This window comes from Pseudochaenichthys georgianus, chromosome 14 (assembly GCF_902827115.2).
Source record: "Pseudochaenichthys georgianus chromosome 14, fPseGeo1.2, whole genome shotgun sequence".
NCBI classification, from domain to species: Eukaryota; Metazoa; Chordata; class Actinopteri; order Perciformes; family Channichthyidae; genus Pseudochaenichthys; species Pseudochaenichthys georgianus.
This window is the reverse complement of record NC_047516.1, coordinates 9,572,341-9,594,294: the sequence shown is the minus strand read 5'-3', so window position 1 is coordinate 9,594,294 and position 21,954 is coordinate 9,572,341. Positions and strand designations below refer to the sequence as shown.

The window sequence follows — 21,954 nt, the reverse complement described above, 5'->3', positions numbered from 1 at the left end:
TATGTGATTTATAGAGCAGATATGTATCCTGGAGAAGAACAACATTCAGTTTGATATAAGGTGGGACTTAAATGCAATCTGTTGGTGTTTATTAACCATCCATAATAATGTTGATTGCAATCAAGTAATATGTCAACGGATTCAAATTGATCACTGTCTTGTGGTCACAAATACTTAAATGAACTGGTTGTAGTAGTTTGATTTTTTTGAGAGAGAAACTCTTATGTTCTCACAAGAATAGATGAGAAGTAGTAGTACAATTGCAGAAATGTGAAGATCGGGTAGGGGGAAAAGAGATCATGGATTAAAGAACAATACAGTCAAGATGGAGGGGACTTTTGGGATCAATTTGTTATGAAACACATTCAGGCTTTTGCATTGAAGATGTGTATACTTACAGTAGAGTCCCAGAGCTTGGCAAGCAGGAAGGAGAAAGAGAAATCACAGTGAATATGAGCGGAAGAAAGAGTGTGTGAGGAGCACAGAGAGACAGTTCCTGGAAACATTGTGGCAGATTTTACAAACAATAGGGGGGAAGACCAGTGGATGTTCTACTGTAGCCTTAATCTGTTCATGGGAAACCAGAGGGGAGGAGTGTGACTCATAATTCCTACACTATCGAGAGTATATTTTGTCTAAATTAGGAATGTACGAGAGAGTATTTTCATTATCATTATCCATTGTTTCATCTTTCAGTCCATAACATGTCCCATGACTCAAGGAGCTGTCTTCAAATGGCTTACTCTTTCAGCCAAACTATCCAACACTCAGGGATAATACATTTAAAGTTCAATAGGACAGAAACAGATAGCAAACGAGCCTATTTGAGAAGCTTGAACTAGAGAATCTGTGCTTTAGACAAATGCGAATACTTAATAAATTGATCCATATCGGCAAAACCATTTTTTTATTGGTTTACAAACCATCCATTGTTTACTTTGAAGTACATTACAAGCTATGTTCATAAAAGTTAATTTGAATTAGACTGTCTAATAAAGTAAGAGTAGATCAGACAAGACGACAAATTGCCACAAAATGACAAGGAAACAGATTAGCGACAAGCTAAGATAAAAAACAAACCTAAAAAGCACTTTAAAACAACCCAAGAGTTGTCTCACTCCATAAAAAAGTCTAATCGAGATATCAAGATTTTATATTTATTCTGATCCATATGCTAATTTAATTATAGATAGGATTTTTGTGGCACTAAAAGCTCTTTAAAGTATCTGAAACGTTGTATTTAAGAAGGCTGCCCTGCCATTAAATCTAATGGGAAGCCAGAGGACGGAAGGAAAGCTGATCTAATGGCGGATGATTTATGTGCCACAGTTGGTGCGTGTTTGTACTCTCGTACACAACGAACACATATGATGTATAGCCTTCCAACCACAAATCTACATGCAAGTGTGTGTATGTGGGTGTGTGTGCCTGTCTGAGTGTGTGTAGCTCATTGACAAATGGATGGTGGGATAAATCAGGACTACATTCACTCTCCCCCTCTATTTCACCTTTCCACTTTCTGTTTCTTGTTCTCCCCTCTCAACATGTCATCCCCCACAACACACAAACACACACACATATCCACAGGGAGCGCTCCATGTTAGTCTAAATAAAAACGGGTGCAGGAACCCTCCTGACAGGAAAGGAATAAATAAGTTGTATAGTCCAGGAGGTTAATCCTTTTCCGACGGACACAATTCTGCAACAGCAGTGCAAAAAGACCCCTGGGTAAGTGGGTGTGGGTGTGTGTGAGAAAGTGTGTGTACACCTGTGCTAGAAACCTCCAGTGACTTGCTTAAGGTGATTTAGGGCATGTTCCTTTGTTAGCATGGAGTATATTTGAGGAGTTTGTCGGTATTTCAAGGAGGAAAAAAGATAAAAGACAGAGAGTTTGCATTCCAGACTAACCAACACTAGACTGCTTTATGCGATTATGTTCAAGGATGACAGGTGGTGTGCACAGCGTCTCTCGGCGCTCACTGAGCATTGGAGTCCTTTACTCAACAAGTGGCTTTCACTGTTCAACAAGCCCAAGGATGACAAACAACTTCAGGAAATAAGCACTAAATTGTTTGACTGAGAAACCTGAAATGAGGTCATGAAAGTCAAGAGCAACTGCGACTGAGTGTGATGAAAGTGGTTCTATCCCTTCATCCAAAGAACATGGCGTTTTTTCTGAGGTTTTTCAGACATTCTGAGTTTGGTTCAATCCTATTAAAATGTTGGAGTGGCTGTTCTTTTCCCAAGGTGAATGTTCAAAAGGATTATTCAACAAACCTTTAAATGCTCTGGTTAAGATTAGTAATAAAGAGTCATCTCTGTAATGTGTTGGGAGACGTCTGGGAAACAGTTTTAAGAGACATTTCCAATATCTTCGGCATTTCTCTCAACAAGAACCCAAAGTATCACTGGGGAAAACACCAGAGGAAATACAAAAAAAGATTCCTACCTATTTCTGGTAATTAGAATAGTGATCATCAAACAAACTACAAGGAATTGTCTAAGATAATAACTTAGTAAACTCACAATGGAATAACCTAGTAGATGAAATCTGATGTAATGGAGAAAAAAACTATGAGAATTAGAAACCTTTGAAAAACGGGTCAAGTATAGAACATGAATATAATTAATGTATACCTGATTATTAATAATGTATCCATTCTTTTATTTGTAATAATATTATTACTATTATTGTGTTATTTATTTTCGGATTTGTCATCTGTTATGTAGTTCATCTATGTACCTAGGTGTGTTTATTTTGTTATGTATACTTTGGGAATATTGTCTTAAGAAAAAAAAAAATACACCCTTCTTGATTTTTTGAGTCTCTTCTCACCTGCGGGGTTGGAGAAGTCGAGGACGCTGGCGGCCGGGTGCAGCAGGTCGGGGCTGCTTGACGACAGGTTGCCGGGGATGGGCATGATTGCCACGCTGTGCCGACACTGCTTGGTACCCACAATGCTGTCATCCTGAGACTGACCCATGCCCCCGTCACTGGAGAGGAAGAAGGGACGGAGGGAGATTTGAGGGGGAAGATAGGAGGGAAGGAAGAAGAAGGTAGGAGTGTTGGGAGAGGAAGGGTGGTGTTAAAAGAAAAAGGGTGTGGTATTAAGAGAGAGAAAGAAAATGGGAGAATTAGATTTGAACCTTCAATTCATCATTTAATCTTCCACAATTCATTTGAGGCTTAGATTTACGCAGCAGTAGACATCTTTAAAAAAAACTGCCTGAATGCTTTTCCCTTAAGCTTTATGACTTTTAAGCACCAGCATTAGATTGAGCGCCTTTACCTGCATCTTGAACATACAATAACTCATAACAAAATATCAGGAGATTTAATCAAAATGTCTACTCTTGCAGAATGACAACATAACATTTCAATATCTCTATATTTGTGTTTTAATATGCAGCAGAGACACAGCTGAAATTCATCTGAGAGGCGGTTTCATTAATGGCAGGAACTGATAAGGAGCATTCACAGAAAGAGACGAGAGACACGAGTTCTCTTGTGTTCAGAGACACAAGGTAAGTAAACACACACAGGACAAAGAGACAGGCACGCACAAGACCACAGAGACACAAACAAGCAACAACACAATTGAAAATAAATGATAGGTTAATGTAACAAAGTTTCATTAAGTAATGACGATTTTAGCTCATTCAGATGTGACTGAACGTGTTTTTATTTGCACATTTGTACTTTTCCCCCGTGTTCTCCCCCCTTTTTTGATTATGTGCAGTGGCCGAATGTAACTACTTACATTGACTCAAGTACTGTACTTAAGTAGACATTTAATGTACCTCCACATGAAGTGTACTCACTACAGCATTATGCTATTTTATACTTTTACTTAAATCTATTTTTGAGGCAAGTTTCCTACTTTTTACTCTTTTCCAGCTTTAGTTACAAGCTATCTTGCAGATTAATGCGAAACATTTTTATAAAATATAATTGACTTATAAATCATGATATATTACTATAGGTTACCCAGCAATAAATAAAATGACTAAAATAAACCCCTTTCTTTGCCAGATGCAACATTAAAGTGATGATATAATGAAATTGTATGATGTATATGATTCTGAAATGAGCCTTACCGCATAATGGGCACTTATGGTACTTAAAGGTAATTTATGTTGACAACACTTTTGTAGTTTTACTAGAGCACAAATTAGTATTTTCACACTGTAGTATTGCTAATTTGACTTAAGTACAATATCTGAGTGGCATGAATCCCTCTGTTCTCAGGTGTGTGTCCAGCAGTTTCCTCTCTACCTGCGGCGCTCAGGGATCTGCACACATTAACCTTTACATTAACAGTCTCATTAGACTGCCTGGACCTGCACACATGTGATGGAAATGGCGACTCTCTTGAGACAAATCCATAGATGGATAGGTTAGGTATTGTGGATTTAAATAGCCCTGCCTCAAATGATATAAGTGGGTTTCCCCAAGGTTGAATACAACTTTACTAAACAGTTGTTGCAGCTTTAAACTTTCAAGATTGAGAATGTAAGTAAATGCATATTAATTCAGACTGAAACAGAATAAAAGAAAATAGCAATCTTGAATTGTCACTTCAAAGATGTGATGATTTATTAATGTCAACTACACATTTCAATATGTTGTTGTTTAGAGTTTGAGTCGCAGGCTGTAATTGGGTGTCTGACACATGGTGTTCGTCTTGTCCTTCCCTGCATACTAACGGTACTGTAGCATCCCTCTGTGTGTGTGTCTGTACAGTGTGTACTCTACACACTGCAGTGATGCAGGGCTTCCACTAACAAAGGAACAACTGCTATAGCAAAGCCTATGTAATCATCCTCCCTCGAAGATGGGAGGACAGTCAACACAGACAAAGGAAAGTAAAGAAAAGGAACAACAAACAAAAAGGCATATTCAAAATGTATTCAGGTTGGTGAAGAAAGGAGGAGAAAAAGAAAAAGGACATTTAGAAAGAGGACAGCATGGGACTCATTTTAAGGTCTGACCATATTTGCACTTAGACAAATGGAGGTTAAGGGCAAATATAATTAGATGTGAAGATGAGGCGTACTTCTGATGATAGGGGATACGTCTGACTGTCACATACATGTATTTTGGACACCATTAACAGATAATGGAAAGTAATTGTGTGATATAGCAAATCATTTTGGTGAGAGATAAATATGATACCATTTAAACGGTAGATTAAATATGACGTAGATGTAGAAGATGTCTAGCATACACTACAATATGAAAGCTTCTATGTTTTACAGATAGAGGTATTTATCTGATTTGAATCAGCTGGCTGGTGTACTGACTGTCAAACACCAAAACACTAGCCCAGAACACTCTTCTCTACCATTTAACACTTTCATTTACACCAATAGATCTCCTTTGAATCTATTCTCAAACATCCCTGCAGAATACAGACAGTTTTGATTGAATGATGGGAATCTAAGATGGAAAGAAGGCGTGCAGAGGAAGAGAAGGAACACCTTGACTTGTGGGATTCTTGAGTTAAATAAATTAGCATGAAATCTTCAAATGAATTCCTCTAAGAATGCTGCTGAAGGTCAGTGGTGTGGTGTGTGTTTGTGAGTGAGTGTGTGCGAGTGCCTGCTGTGCGCCGGCTGCAGATGGATACTGAATCAAATGGTTGGAGGACGGGGAGTTACGCAAGAGGTCTTACCGAAACAGGCCTCTGAAGCAGCGGAGACAAACGGGAGAGAGACGACATTGAAAAGCATGAAAAGAAAAAGTAAGCAAAAGAAAAGAAAACAGAAGCAGAGCTCTTCTGGAGTGTTAAGCTAGCAGCTGCAGCAGAGCCTCTCATTTCTTACACATACTTAAACACAAACATACATGTAGGAAACTGAACATACAATAGTGTGGACACACTGAAAGGTTGGCTGAATGTTTAAATAAATGCCAGCATATATTCATACACAGCAGATGACAGGAAATTGCAGGATTTGTGAGGAACTTCACTATTTTACCCCATTCACAAAAAATACTTAAGATGTCAGCAAGTAGCAGGAAGTCATAAGGATGATATATTTAGAAAACATTTAGTCTTAATGAAAAAGAGCACCAGAGCACTACCATCTTTATAATAAGCAAGCTTTCAGTCAGCGACTTCGTAAAAAGGCAAGGGAACTACATTCTCTCTGTTAAATGTTTTTTAAAGAAAACATCATACAGTGTAAGTTTGACCACAAAACAGCACATATATTCCTTGCAACTGTCCAGTGAGCTTGCAGTAAAATGTGGACATCTTGTAAGTTGAATGTCGAGATGCACAATCACTTAATAACACAACATGGCAATACGCATCATGATTGAATGCATGTAGCTGTATCACAAAGAAGTAGAGAAGATGAAATGGCATCATGGGACATGAGGTTACTACTTAACTGCCGTCTCACTAAATCACAGAGACTTCTGAGGCAGACTGACTCAGGGGCTTAAACCTTGGTCTATTGCTTTCCAATCTGTGGAATGTAAATCAACAGTGCTGGTCAATATGGGATGCGTGTTAAGGTGCATGCACAGGCCGAGACATCTTCATTTGGCAGAGAAATGACCCGTTTATTGCCGCCTTGTCCTTGTCATATAAAATCCTAGTCTGAGCACAATGTCAGCCAAGAACAGAAACGGGCAGCAGCGTAGTCGATGGGTTTGTGTAAGAAGAGCTTCTCAATTGGATTTTAAATTGTTCATTTTCCTTCTTTAAACTTGCCAGGTGTTTAATAAGAGACAAATACAATTATAGGGACAGACTGCACCATGGCAACAGTTTGTGTCTTCAATTGGGAGTGAGTGAATAGTGGGAGTGTCAGTATACTTAAATGTATCTTTAAAAGTACTTTCTGTCTGTGTACAAAAGGTACGAGCTGTTTTGACAAAGAAGACGACTATATAATGTTGCCTCCCCGACACATTTTCATCCTACAACAAGCACTGATGAATCTCGATTGCCCCGAACCACCCGTCTTGTCTGTTCTCAACTCCACTCGCTTTAATCAGCCAGCAATTCCTTTAAACCAAAGAGTGGTTTGAATAGTGCCTACCAGAAAAATATAAAGCAATGAAAGCCCCCTTGTTTGGTCGATAAATAGAACGCGGTGGAGAGCCTTTTGAAGATCAGATCAATGGCCGCCTGATAGCGTGTAGCGTTATGAGACAGACACACAATCAGTTTCCATGCTAACTGTGTGGCTTTGTGGACATAATGACTGTCGAGAAACTGTGAGAGTGGAGAGAGAAAAGGGAGGGAGGGGAGGTAGCTATGACAGTGTGTGTGTGTGTGTGTGTGTGAGTTAACTGTGCGGACGGTTCGCTCTGTAATTAACATGGAACATCGTTTTCCCTCACACACACACTGACACAGTTTGGAGTATAATAAGGCCTAGAGAGGCATGAAATGATGAAATGAAATCAAGCCTGGATCATCTCGTCACGGCTGGAATATTGAATATGAGCCTCCGTCTGCACAATTGCTTTAAATTGCTCCAGATGCTGCAAGTGTATTGGCTGTTTATGGATGGCAACGACAATGGTTATACGATGATGATAATGCCTTTTACATGAATTGTCTGGAATCAATTGACGCTACAGCGGCTAAAAGACTGCGACCAAAGTAAGACATGTGCAAAAGTAAACCTACACATTTTTTTGTATTGTTTATGTACACATGGCTTGAAATCAGGAGGGTCTTTCACTTATTTCTGTGTACCAAAATTAAGGCAAGTATTTTTATTAAGTTGAATGAAATATCTCCTTTTCCGGGTCATACAAGCTGCAAGGAGAGGCTAAATATGTTTCTCTATCGCTTCCTGAGGGGCCGTAAGTATTTCAGTTCAGTGGCAAAACAAAGACGCTTATGGCGCATTTCCACTACAGGGCCTCGCTCGGTATGGCTAGGCCTCGTTAGGCCTTGTTAGGTCTTGTTAGGACTGGCTCACTTTATGCTGCGTTTCCATTACAGTTTAGTAAATGGGGCAGTAACTATAGTAACGCAGTGTAGGCGGAGCCGTGACGTCATCTTCAATGAGAACCACAGAAAAACAACATCAGCCGTTAGCTGTTAGCACTCAAGCTCACAGCTCCTCATATCTGTTCAGAAACTAGACAAAAGTTAAACAAGTACAAACCACAGACTGCCTGTGTCATGGCGAATACCGTCGCAGGTTTATTTATGTCTGTATAGGCCGTTGTTGTGACTGTGGACGGTCGGAGCATATACTGCGTTAGCTTAGCCGATCTCCATTTAGAAAACACGATTTATTTTTTTTGCCTGCCGTCTGTCTGCAGACTTGTCAAAGCATTAATTCATGGTTTTTACTAACTGGTATCAGTATGATGTTACTTCGGCATCATTTTGAAACGTGTATTATAATTAAATCACAGTGAAATATGTTCATTTTGTTGTAGTTGTAGCCCCCTTGCCAGCGATTCTCTCTCTAGTTTAGCCGACTCAGCCCGACTCAGCCTGGTTGTTGGCCCGGAAAGAACCTCGATTTTATGGGGCCAGAAAAACTGTGAAATAGTACCCGCTAGCCGGAACTAAGCCCAGTGGAAACGCAACCAAAAACAGGCCGGGCATGGCACGCTTAAAGCGAGCTCCGCGCTGTAGTGGAAATGCGCCATAAGATATCTGATCACAGCACCAAGATTTTCTGTCGGCAGATGGTCACAGCTTGCTTCAATACTGATAGAGAGATGGTAAACAAATCCTGTTAGAGAGGAGTGGTGCCCGGCTGAAAGATACAAACATTCTGGAGTCCTTCTGACTGCTGATGCTCTCATATATCATCTAGAATTGAATATTATTTTCTTTCCCATTCAAGCACTGGCTGAATCAAGACAGCAGTGTACATGTCTTCCTACCTGAATGGTTTGGGTGGCAGTATACTGAAGCGCGTCTTCTCCAGCATCTTCCTGATCTTGTTCCGTCCTCCTGACACAGTGTTGGCCTTCATTTTCCTCGTGCTCTTGTGGTCTGTCGGGAACTCCATGTCTCCGGGAAGGTCGGGGATGGAGAAGCGATTTCCTTTTTTCTCCTGGATCTTGGGGATGTGAGGGACGCCGTTCTTCTTCTCGTGCGTGATCCTGCTCAGGAGCTCTTTGAACACTAGATGGAAGTATGAAGAGAGGAGGAGGGGGTTGGTCGCTTTCTCAAATGATTAGCACTGATGTGAATTAAAGCAGATTGATCTATATGTTGTGTGCGAGTACAAATAATGTGACTTTGCTTACCAAATATGTTGGTTTTGGCAGTTAGGGCGAGATGTGTGTTATTTCTCAGGATGTCAACTGCTTTGGAGAAGGAGATGTTCTCAAAGTTTTGACCATTGATCTCCATGATCTGAAACAAGAAATGAAATAGAAAAATGATAGCAGAAGTCAAATTAATAGCATGAATTTCACTCAAGACAAATATATTTTATCTTTTTTTCTGACATCTGAAACACATCAGCTGTATTCTGGTATGCCTATCACAATATTTTTCCAAACTGTCCTGACTAGGCATTTTTCCCAAGCAGTTTACTAAATACAAAGACTGAAATGAATGTGGTTCCTTTCTAAATGACACTAAAAAGGGAAGTGTGCAGTGCAGTATGACAGCAGTGCAGTATGACAGCAGGGAAGCCTGAATGGAGAACGGTTGTTTCTTGTCAGCTTTTGCTATAGTTAAATGTAAAAAAGCAGTCAGTTGGGAAATGTGCTGTGTAAGGCAATACAGACATGATCAAATCATAAACTGGAAAGCATTTGGAAATTGTGAGATTTAGTTGGAAGATGGGTATTATGTACCGCTTGGTCTATTTCTTAAAAAAGTAGAAATACATCATGTCTAATAGTGAAACACCGCTTAATTTGTTTTGTCCTCTCACCTGATCTCCCCGTTTGAGTCCGGCCTCGGCTGCCTTGCTCCCTGGTTCCACCGACTCAATAAAGATGCCGAACCCTCTCTCGCTGCCGCCCTGCACGCTGAAGTAGAGCGGAGACTCCCTGGAAGCCTTCTGCAGAGTGACCTGTCTCCACTTCGCCTTGGCCGCACATGCTATATTCAGCAGCCTCAAATGGCCCTTCATTTTCTGACAAAGATGGAAAAATGTTGAGTTTGAGAAGTCTTGCATTTAAATTGGCTTTTGTTTCCTGATGTGTGCCAAGTAGCTTTTGCATGAGAAAGTAAATTATAGTACAATAATGGTTTGATCTGAGCTAGTATTCTGACTCTATGTCTTGAGGGACTCAGGGAATTCAAATCCACTATATGAACTGAATCATAAATACGGAAGAGGAATAGGTGAGAATTCTGACGTTAATCTCAGAATTCTGACTTTTTTCTCAGAATTCTGACTTTTTCCTCAGAACAGAAAAAAAAAAAATAATAATTCTGACTTTAAAATCAGAATTCTGAGAAAAAAAAAAATCATGTGACCCTAATCCTCTTCCACATAAATGACAAAAAAAGAAGTACAAATTAAGTTTGACTTGTTCTTACTGCAGTTTCTAGATGTCTCTCAAAGTCCTCCAGGAAGCGTGTCATGGCCGGGTCGCCCTCAAAGTCGTTGAAGTGGTTATTGACCCACAGCAGCACTATTCTCGTCACCTGTGAGAACACATTGAAAGCTTTATTTAGTGGAGCCACAAAACACACTCTTCTTTTGACACAGTTCCTGTCACATTTTACTTTACCTATTCAGTTCCAACAGTATTTAAGTACCTTTGCTTTGACAAGAAATGTGTTGAGAGCTCTTTCAGAGTGCTTGTACTGTAGGTGTGGGGTCAGAGGTCATGTTTAACTACTCTGCAGGACCGTGGGAGCTAGTAGTTGCTCAGGGACACTTTGGAAAGCTAAATGCTTGACAACAAGATTGCTTTAAGTGGAGTCCTCTTTACTTTACTGTCAACACTGCCTGTGTTAAATATTTTTCATCTATATTTAATGGTTAAATCAGTTAACATCAACTTTAATTTCTGCCACAATGCAATGCTAATGATCAAATGTCAGTTTTAATTCATAAAAAAACACAGCCTTTAGAAGTCTTTACTGTAAAACATAGGAAACAGCAGGGAGCAGGGAGCAGGGAATGATCATGTGCATGGCTGCAGAGGAAAGGTTTAACAATCGGTTGACTGCTTCATTTTGCCAGCAATAATTGGAAGAAAAACCTAAAGCAAAGGGAATCTGGAAACAATTATTTCTGCAGATTTACACCGGTGGTAACATTGTTCTAACCGTTGCAGAAGGTCAGAGAAGCAACCAATGCATCAACACGGAGCTTCAATCAATGTATGTCTACTTTCCACTCTTTCTTTCACTTCACACGCCATCCCTCCTCCTCTCTTTCCACATACTGTATCTTTTTCCCTGCTCGTCTTGTACAGGATTAGATCCTGTTTAACGGAGCTAAAGATCATTATAAGCCTGAATGACAACCACATAAAGAGTATTGACAGGACACCACTAATCTTGGGTTAAAGCAGTCACTGTATGGACAGTGGGAGTGCCAGGCATGGACAAATCGCTGCTGTGCTCAAAGACAGCTGAGCTGGCTGAACGTGTATCGATCGGGATGCGAGCGACATTCTCATCGACAAGCATGAATACAAAACATAAGTAGTGCTAAGAACGTAAGGACCATCAGGCACACATACAGAGTGAAATAATGTATACAGTTTCAACTTTTGTATGTAAACCTACTCTTAAAGGTCCCCTATTATACTTTGTTTCATCAATATATTATAGTTCTCAGATATATACAGAACCTGTCTCTGAAGTGTTTGGCTCCAAACACCAAACAGATCATTGTAGCATTACCCATAAACCCCTCTGTTTCAGCCCTGTTTCCAAAGTGCTGATTCTCTGTCTGTTACTTCAGATGAAAACAAGGAGCCCCTCCCCACGCCCCTCTGAGAGAGATTTGGTTAAAAAGAACACAATGGTGCTCTAGGAGGAGATTCAGGTGATAAGGTGGGGGGGGGGGGTTACCTTGTTGGTGATTGGCTAATGGTTACTCAAGCCAAAAAAACATTATAACATCACTAAGTGGCCAAAATCTGATCAGCTCATTTTCAGATAGGTTTTTATAGAAATGGATCAGGACAAAAAGAGAGAGAATCTTTTCTCCTGAAACTTTCAGAATCTCTTTACACAGAGGGGGGGACACATGAACAAGTGGATTTTCTGTAATCGGTGACCTTTAAACCTTTACTTCCAGAAAAGGACCTGCACATTCCTACACACTTGACCTTTACTATCTACTCTTGTCCAAACATGCATGCAAATGGGGGCCACACCTTTAACAACAGAGTGTACATACAAACAGAAACATCCAAAAAACAACAACAACTCACTGTGTCTCGAAAGTTGTCCATATAAAACCACTCCAGCAGTTTCCTGCCGACCTCCATGGGATTTGAGATGAAGGTCCTGTAGGTCAGCAGGAAGTCCTCGATGTAAGTGGGGTCCACCACCGACGGCTCCTCCACCAGGTGCATGATCAGACGCTCGGGGGTTCCCTAGGGTGGTCATATATATACACACACACATGAGGATACAAGGAGAAACATATACAGCCCTCACTCTTACACACAGATGTAGGACAGCTGCATTGACACAAGGGCACATTTAATCTATACAGACACACACACACACACACACACACACACACACACACACACACACACACACACACACACACACACACACACACACACACACACACACACACACACACACACACACACACACACACACACACACACACACACACACACACACACACACACACACACACACACACACACACACACACACACACACACAGCAATTTAAATAACTTATGTCGACATAAATCTTAAAAGTGACAAGGACATACACTGTAAAGATGCAGCTATTGAACTGAGCTGTCAGTCACCCATCAATAAAACAAACACAGGCAAACACACCCACCCACACACACACACACACACACACACACACACACACACACACACACACACACACACACACACACACACACACACACACACACACACACACACACACACACACACACACACACACACACACACACACACACACACACACACACACACACACACACACACACACACACACACACACACACACACACACACGATCATTTGTTACTGAGGTGTGACATAATTTCTGTATAAACCCTCAATCTAAATGTACTATTATAACATTTGTGATTTCTTTGTCTACATCTTTGATTGTCATTCATCCGAATCACATATAAGAAGTCAGATACTCCAGACTTTCGGTTTAAGTGAGTTTGTTAATGTCATCAGAGTTTCTGGGGGAAATGATTCATTTTACAGGGAAGAGAAACTAGAAGGCTCCACTTGTGTCTGACACAATAAAGAACAAAGCCGAAGACGGGACATGCTAACACACGAATTGACTCATCTCCGCTGGATATGTTTTGGAGCCAACAGCCTTCCTCGGAGCGGTGGTCAAGAGAATCATTCAGGCCCATTATCTGATCAATACCTGGCTGCCTCTGGAGGCCCGGGAAAAGGATCAAAAGGCCTTGGAGCGCACTGCGATGTAGCGAACACGAAAATGCTCCGACAAACACTAATAGTGCTAACGCTGCCTCTAAACGATCAACACACAGAGCAGCCTCATTGATGTTTCTGCACAAAAGGGGCACGGTCGATTTATAATGAGGTGGTACTAAAAATCAATCCAAAGCATTTCAGCATATTTAGTACATAATAAAGAATAAAGTATGATTATTTCCTGATGTTATAAGTTGGTCATGTATACCCAAGTTAAGGGTGGAACTAAGCATGCTTTTGAGCAGCTAAATGTAACCCTTAACCTTCCTGTTGTACCCGTCTCATGTGGTTTCAGACATGCTCTTGATGAAGGTTGAATGTATTTCTAATGTAAATTGAGTGCACTAACACATGTTGAGCTCTGGGGTTAACACTTGACATTTGAACTTGAACAACCATGCAATCCTTACTTTACATCCGCAGTGGATTAGCATTTTAAAGAGATACTGATTGTGTGTTACAACAGTGATCTTGTCAGAGGTCGGGGTCAGACACAGAACAGAAACGTCTGGGACTAGAAGACTTGCAGGGTAACACTTCAGAACAGCAACAAGCTTTCTTGGAAGTCCAGTTCCTTGAAATGTAACAAGACTTTTATCTTAAAATCTATGACCTTGATGACAATGTGTCCCTTCCTGGTCCCGCTGCGGTCCAGCTCGCGGTGCTCCTTCACCATCACGATCTCCCCCTCCTCCTCCACCTTGTGCGTGTTCTTTTCCACATGGTTGAGGATGCGCCAGTAGTCCTCCTGGGCCACGCAGACAAACTGGTCGAGGATGACATGGGGACAACGTGTGAATTTGTAGTAGAGCAACACACTGCTCGGCACCACAACCGGGTACTCAAACAACAGCAGAGCAGAAGCATGAGGGCGGGCAGAGAGAGACATGGGAGGGGTGGAAGGTCCAAAACACACCAACTATAGTTAAAGAAGCCTCAATAAAAGTCCAATGGCGGTCACAAATCCTGTCAGCTATCCATTTTGCAGAAGAATCCACTAACTTCCCATTCTCACACTGACAGAAAGCGCCAAGATGTGACTCTTCTCCGCCCTACAGCATTGTCTCTGTCTGCGCTTCCCCTCACTAAATCACCAATTTCTGCATTTGCGTTGCTAAGCCCCTTCTGAAACTTCCTGTGTATCTGAAGACAGGAAATGATACGTGCAGCGGAGGAACTGGGCAGTGGACAGACGGGCTGTCACCACAAGCACTCGCGAGGCTTCTTTTACCTTTAAAGGCTCATCAACAATCATGCTTTGTATCAAGAATGGCTTCCTGTGAGAAACCGGCATGCCTATTTGTAATCACGTCTGACAAATATATGACCCTAAATGACAAGGTAGAAACGTCTGTGGCTTATTTTACAAGCAAGATTCTTTATTTTAAAAGGTACACCAAAAGAAGAGCATGAAGTAACTTTCAAATGTCAACCTTTTTTAATAAATAAAAAAAAGGTTTAAAGGAGAATCTCTAAATGAAGATGTGCCATTATCTATTTCTGGTTGCAGAGCTCTTCACAGTAGTCAAAAGAAGAAATGAACATAAGATGCAGTATAAAAAAGCAGTGAAAGCTAAAAAAAGGAAACACACCCTTAAATGAACTCGAACCAAATGAATACAAAAAAGTGTGTAAGGATGATTGCACAGCATTAAAAGAAAGTGATAACATAAATGGAAATAGCAGATACTTTCACTTTGTTTTTGTATTGCAGCTTAACAAATAATGTCTAAGTCTGCCAAGAAAACACATTTGTATGAAGTAATCTGTAATAGTATCACCGTCTTTTGTTAACAATCACATTGAATCTGTAAGTCTATCAATCTTGCAGCAAGATGCTTGACAATGAATCCTCTTTACCTGGCAGTCGTCCCCCTTGGTACGGACTTCTCCGTGCATGAACTGTTTGTCCAGTGAGGGCGAGATGCCGAAGCTGTTGCCCATGCAAAGAGTCTCCACTCTGCCCTCTGGATGGCTGATCTCCACTGCCCCGTTCAGGATAACATACCAGAGGTCCAGCTGCAGACAGAATCATCAACCATTCAGGGTCACACATTGAGTCATGATGCCAACACTAGTGCTGGCTTGTGGTTCTTCGTATTGCTCTCAATTCCTGCTCTTTTCACAGTTACTGTAAGTCAATATTCTGTGAATGGTTGTGTGCCTAATGAAACTACTGTTATGTAACACAAGGTGGTAGATTCACGAGTCAACACATGTAATGACTTTCAGATCGACTTGACTTAACCTGTTAAGCCCCGCGCCTGTTTTTCAGGTCTTCATATGGACCTTTTTGAATTGAAAATACTTCATACCTTATCTCAAGACTAAAGATTATAATACATTTGTTGTAAAGATTTCAAAGAGAACAGTGGATATAACTGTAATGTTTGAGGCATTTGAAAGTAGGAGCGCTATGTAATCAACTGACCTATAACACTGCACAAGAATGGCTGTTGAAATGGCTCTATATTACCAGCTGACATTTATCATTATGGGAGCATAATGTGCTTTGTGTGAAGTATGAGTACAGTGTGAAGAGGTATTGTGTCTCTAGTGGTGGCTATTGATAAGGAGATGCCAGCAGGCATAATATAACAAGCCATTCATTTTGGGGTGCGAGCGGATGGAGGGGGGGGGGGGGGGGTGAACAAACCCCGGGGCTCCATCCGCAACTATAACTGGTATTTCCTCCTCATTGCCTTTTCATTCCCTCACTATTTCTCAAACTGCAAATCTCCAATTCTCTCGGTGCTCCTCTGTTTCTCTTAATGCCAGTGAGCTGCTCACTCTCCTTGTTTCTCAGCAACGATAAAACGTCATTTAAAATAAAAATAAAAATGTTTTCCCTGTTGCCATAAAATATCTAAATCAGTGAAGACGGTATCTTTGAAGGCAGCTTTCTACCTAAGCACACTGCATGTTATATCTATTTATGAAACCTTAATTCAGACCTCCATATACTTGTATTGTAGCTTCTATTGTGTTATTAATATATGAATGTCCTTTCATATAACTTGTCTAAATATGATTTAATGTGTTATAGTGAACCTTTTTCACTGGAAGATCGTTCACATGGAAACCAAAGACAGATTTCCCTCTTCTCACACAAAACGTAGGCAACCAAATCATTTTCTAAAATGTAAGGTGAGGGAAGGTAATAAACCACATTCAGTATTAAACACAAGACACCTTAAGAGGCTATTTTCATTATACATACTTGAGTTTATATCATGAATAATTATGGCAGCCTGCAAAGACTGCAGCCTGTAAGCCTTTATTTTCTCAGGTTCCTTATTTATCAAATAAAATGGGGATTAAAGAAACGTAAATTGATTTTGCCCACTCCCTGCATGTTATCCTTCTCTTCCGCACTTTACCTCTATTATTTTACTGTATTTATTTCTGTTACACTACTTTAGATTATTTTAATTTTCCTTTCCCTCCCTCTCTCAGTTAGCAGAGTGGTGTTCATCTGTGAGAGGAGCCAAGTGCTTCTCTCTGACCTTCAACACGGGTCCACAGAGACAGAGTAGAGAGGACCAGTATGGAGGCACACTTTACAATGCACACAGCCTATTCATGTATATGTATGTATGTGTGTGTGTGTGTGTGTGTGTGTGTGTGTGTGTGTGTGTGTGTGTGTGTGTGTGTGTGTGTGTGTGTGTGTGTGTGTGTGGTTCTGTCCTGCTGACATGGATTCCCTTCCCCCTGGAGCAGTTCATCGCCATTTATCACGCTGACGTTTCGAACGCTGCTGTGTGTAACCAAACAGCCATGACAGAGCTGCCGTTTCTCAGCCATGTAAGTTCATTAATTAGCTGATCAGGAGATTGACAGGGCTTTTACTCTGCAGTGACTTTGCACATAGCAGTTTCTGTAGAAGAATGAGCTTTGGATAGACTGGAAGGTGGCGACGATGGGTTTATCTCTACTCACATGTCACCACCTGCACTCAAAACTAAGTGTTTTTGTGTTCAGCTTTAACATCCTTTCTTTATTGTCTATTGTACAAAGTGTGCATGTTCACCTTGGCTTACCTACCTTAATAGTTGTTTGTTTTTTTGTGTGCCTTTTGAAAGATAGCGCTACTGATTTGCAGGCCATGGAAAAACACTTGAGAATCAGAAAACACATCAGATTCTGTATTGATTAATGTTGAATAAATAATGCTTACTGTACAAAGATGTAATCAAACAGACATACTTTGCACATGATAATCACGCCATTAGATATCGATCTAAACGCGACATGCAGCAAAAGAGCATTCTCTCTTTCTCCAAAATGTATAAGGCCCCTTTGCAGTTTGATACATTTATATTCACAAATACATACATGTGAATGCTATGCGTTTGTTCCTACCTCCTTTTTGTCTTGCAGGATGACCGTGCCTGCCTGCTCCACCACCTCAAACACCATCACGCTGCACAGGTCTCTCCGCACAGACATGGTCATGTTGGCAAAGGCAGGCAGCTGATGCATGAACTCCAGCAGTTGCTCTATTTGCCACAAAAAGGAAACAAGAGAGAGAAGAAATACATTGAAGAGAAAGCATAAACTCTTTTGAATGTAAAGAGCAATCTATTGATGTCATCTGTGTGACCAAAACAAGCTTTGCTTCTCAGGTGTGTGGTTAACACACTCATTGATTTTTACCATTGACTAACAACAGCATTTCTAAAACAAAGTATGGACTTTTGAATGCCTCCTACTAGGGCTGCTCGATTATGGCAAAAATCATAATCTCGATTATTTGGGTCAATATCATGATTATTAAAAAAAAGAATGTATTGGAGAAACAAATGTGAACAGTATGTTTTTAACAGCAGATTACCCTGAACTTTAAATATAATTCAACTGAAAAACCAATACAAAAAAAAAGTAAAAAAAAAAAAAAAAGTAATAATGATAATAAAAAAATAATCGTTTTATTTCGATTACGTCGTTTTCGTAATCGTTGCAAGCCATAATCGTAATTTTGATTAAAACACGATTAATTGAGCAGCCCTACCCCTTACTGCATGTCCACATACATCACCAAGGCTACTGTGAATTCAAGCACGAAGTAACCTTTTAGAAAATGTGAAATTGTAGTCTTATGGCATCAGAAATCTATTCACACATTAAGACATTGGATAATCTTGTGTATGACTAAAACATGTATACATCAATTTTCTTCAAAACCAAAACCAAAACCTATACCCTTTCAAACATCATAAACACACAGATAACAGTATCTCTTAGTGATGACATGGCCAGGAGCAGTGCATGCTATCACCGCTCAGGCTTTTCATGCCTAATGAGAAACTTTCACACCGTGTTCCTCCCTTCCAGATCCACCCCCCCCTCCACTGTGTGTGAGAACATAGTGACCCAGCTTCATCCTACACACTGTGATCCTGGCTGAGCAGCTTCCTTTATTCCCCCTGCTGTTATCGCCTCGTTCATTTACTCTCTTTTTCTTCTTTACTTTGCTCTTCCAAAACCTGGGTCACACTAATTGAGGTCATTCCGAATGTTTTGAACCAGTTTGAAGTGCCAGATGGTTGTATGTTTAAAAATGTGAGCAAAATTAAAGATTATATTACATATTGAATATTATGGTTGGAAACTATCCTGTGGAAACCAACAATCTGGTGAGCTACGCAGATTAAAGCCCCACATTCTGACTAAAGGCTTTGAAAAGAGATCCACCAGCAGAGTGGTATTAATCAGGCAGTACTGGAATGTAGTAATAATAAGATGAATATTTCATGACAGTATTCAGGATCCATGACGTACTTCTTTGCAGTCTTTTTTGTCTGGCTATGTCGTCATGCCACCCCTGATTATTTTTCATGTGTTTATTTAACAAAGACAGAATTTTCCTTCAAACATTGTTTTAATTCAATACCTTTTAGAGGCCAGCTCGGATGCAGTTATCCATTCATTAATAAGGCAAAGGATAGAAGACGTTGCCAATACTTTTAACCATCTTGCTATTTCTCAGATTGGAACGGTGACCCCTCCAGGGTGCCCCTTTTGATAGTCAACACAAAATATATCTCCCCCTTTCAGGAATTGTATTGATAGGATAAACAAAGGGATTGGTAAAATAAAATGGAATACAAGCTACATCTTATCTAAACGCTAAATCATAAAGTTATATAGTATTATCCTGAGAAGCAAACTTATGGCAAATGACTCAAGTCATAACTGAAGTCAACTTTATTTAGGAAGAAAAATGTATTAATAATTAATTTACTGATAAGTTCTTATATCTGAATGAGTGAAAGATGAGGGCCACGAGAAGGCCAGCCTCCCAGCATGCACTCAGCAGGCAGGGCCATTACAACTCCTCTCATCTCTCTCATGTGGTCACCTTCTCCCACAGGACCCCCCGCTGGGTGCCGCTAATGAGGTCGTCTCTGATTGCCTGCTTTAAAACACACAGTGGAAGGGCACCTGTGTTTAGAGACCACTGTGAGGGCTGCTTTTGTGAAAGAGGGGAGTTGTGTATCTCCTCTTTGCTTATTGAATGATAGATGATGTATGTGAGGACTCTATGTTAAGTACAACGTCTAAAAATAGTAACTGACAGTCCTGTTAGTGTTTCAAGAGACATGCAGGCATATTCTGTACGAGTGCCTCATTTCAATGAGATTTGAAGTGCGCTATTCAACGGTGGATTGTAGGCGAGAAAGATGAATACCCTTTAAAAGCTGCTTTCAAATTCAATAGAACATTGAAGGTTAATATGAAGACCAAACAAGCAGAATAGCTAGTCGGACTCACCAATGTCGTCATCGTTTCGGTCTGCTGGCTCTTTTTCCAGACACTCTCGGACCAAGTCTCGGCCTACAAGAGTGTCTGACGCTCTCTCCAGGTCCTCATCTTCCTCCTCCTCTTCCTCGCTGTCCACTGCAGCCTCTGGAAGTCCAGACAGGTCCACATCTCCCAGCTCGCTCTCTGTGGCCTGCAGAACAAAGATGGTGGAGAAAGCAGCACAGTGGTTGGTAACAGGACAAGGACAGGAGGAAGCAGTCTGTGGGCGCTTCATTTAAGATGAAGGTATAATCAGAGCAATAACTAGGCATAGGAACTAGTATTGGATAAGTAATGTGTACCAATTCAACTCCCAGATGTTGATGTGCACCAGTTTATTTCTGCACTGTGCTGTTCCAACACGACAATATTCTAACATGATGGAGAATGTTTTAAAACCACACTTAAATTAAGTTGTGTCTGAATAAGGACCATTCCACAACGAATAAGAAATTGGCCCACAAAATGAATCAGTATTATTTAATTATTGGAATGAAAGGGGCACATATTTAAGGATATATTTTTTACATTTTCTTTTATAATTTTAGTTTGAACTTAGGGTGTCATTTATAGAATAAACAGTATGTGTCCTTTGCCATTCAGTCGAGTGAAATGTGTATATTTATAAGCTATCAAATAACCTTGATTAGCAAAATACCTTGAATCTTGATTACATCTCCCCTTTGTTTTGTGATGATTATTTGTGGGGGAAAAAACAACACCTGAGGAATAACCTTGAGCAGCTGTACCTGTGACCCTGGGCTAAAATCCTGACACCAATTCCCAAACAGCCAAATATTTAAATCCAGCTGTAATAATTCATATTTAACCCTGTTTCCAGTGTGCACTGCAGACAGATGCTTGGCAGGGTACGGCTCTAAAGGGGCATTGGGGCTTTCAGGTCGGCTGGGGATTGAACCATTGACCTAGAGGTGGAATGCGGAGCTCCCCAGTGGTGCTGGCAGCGCTGCAGGCCATCTGTTGGCTCTATCAGGTAGGCCTGAAAGCAAATACAGTATTCTAGGATAATAGAGCCTAATTGGTTCCGGTCTTTGCTTAAAATCCATTATTTCTCTTATTTATTGTATTCAATTTGCCTATAACTGGGCAACAAGCGTTGTAGTCTACATGCCTTAGTTAAGATTAGTTTGTTGTGTTTAACAATGTCCATAAACCTGTAACAGGGAAGAAAAGAGAGTACGTCTAAAGGTTGAATTTGACCAGGGAAAATGTACTTGTATGCATTTTGAAGTCATTGATTTAGTAGAGTGGAATGAGGATAGAATGAAAAAGTGAATTTGCTGTCCTACACACTACCGGATGAACTCCCAAACCTACAACACGATCCAGCTCTTGGCTTTCTTTTGAGAATTGGTATCTTGCCAATGGGTTTTATAGGATTCTCTGGAGGCAGGGAAATTAAGCTAACAAGCCATCCCGAGTTCAGGCGCAGGTTCACTCTTGTTTTCAGAGACAGCTATTTCGAGGACATTTACAAAACACACCAGCTACTAAATGCTGCCCTAGGTGCATTCCTTTCAGCCTAATATTTTGAAATATAAGAA

At 40.5% G+C, this 21,954-nt stretch overlaps 1 protein-coding gene across 7 annotated transcripts in view; it reads right to left on the bottom strand.

Moving 5' to 3' along the window:
• Positions 1-21,954, bottom strand: part of LOC117458269 (rap guanine nucleotide exchange factor 6-like) — a 162,377-nt gene that overhangs the window by 23,827 nt on the left and 116,596 nt on the right. For 4 of the 7 annotated variants that reach the window (XM_034098636.2, XM_034098639.2, XM_034098634.2 and 1 more), the window contains 11 exons: positions 20,360-20,540; positions 17,948-18,084; positions 15,446-15,604; positions 14,199-14,351; positions 12,353-12,517; positions 10,497-10,604; positions 9,883-10,086; positions 9,245-9,353; positions 8,876-9,119; positions 2,837-2,994; positions 399-413 (listed from right to left, as the gene is read on the bottom strand). In XM_034098636.2, the coding sequence (XP_033954527.1) occupies positions 399-413; positions 2,837-2,994; positions 8,876-9,119; positions 9,245-9,353; positions 9,883-10,086; positions 10,497-10,604; positions 12,353-12,517; positions 14,199-14,351; positions 15,446-15,604; positions 17,948-18,084; positions 20,360-20,540 (1,633 nt within the window). The remainder of the gene's footprint in view (positions 1-398; positions 414-2,836; positions 2,995-8,875; positions 9,120-9,244; positions 9,354-9,882; positions 10,087-10,496; positions 10,605-12,352; positions 12,518-14,198; positions 14,352-15,445; positions 15,605-17,947; positions 18,085-20,359; positions 20,541-21,954) is intronic. The other 3 variants (XM_034098637.2, XM_034098640.2, XM_071205560.1) reach the window with 1 other exon arrangement.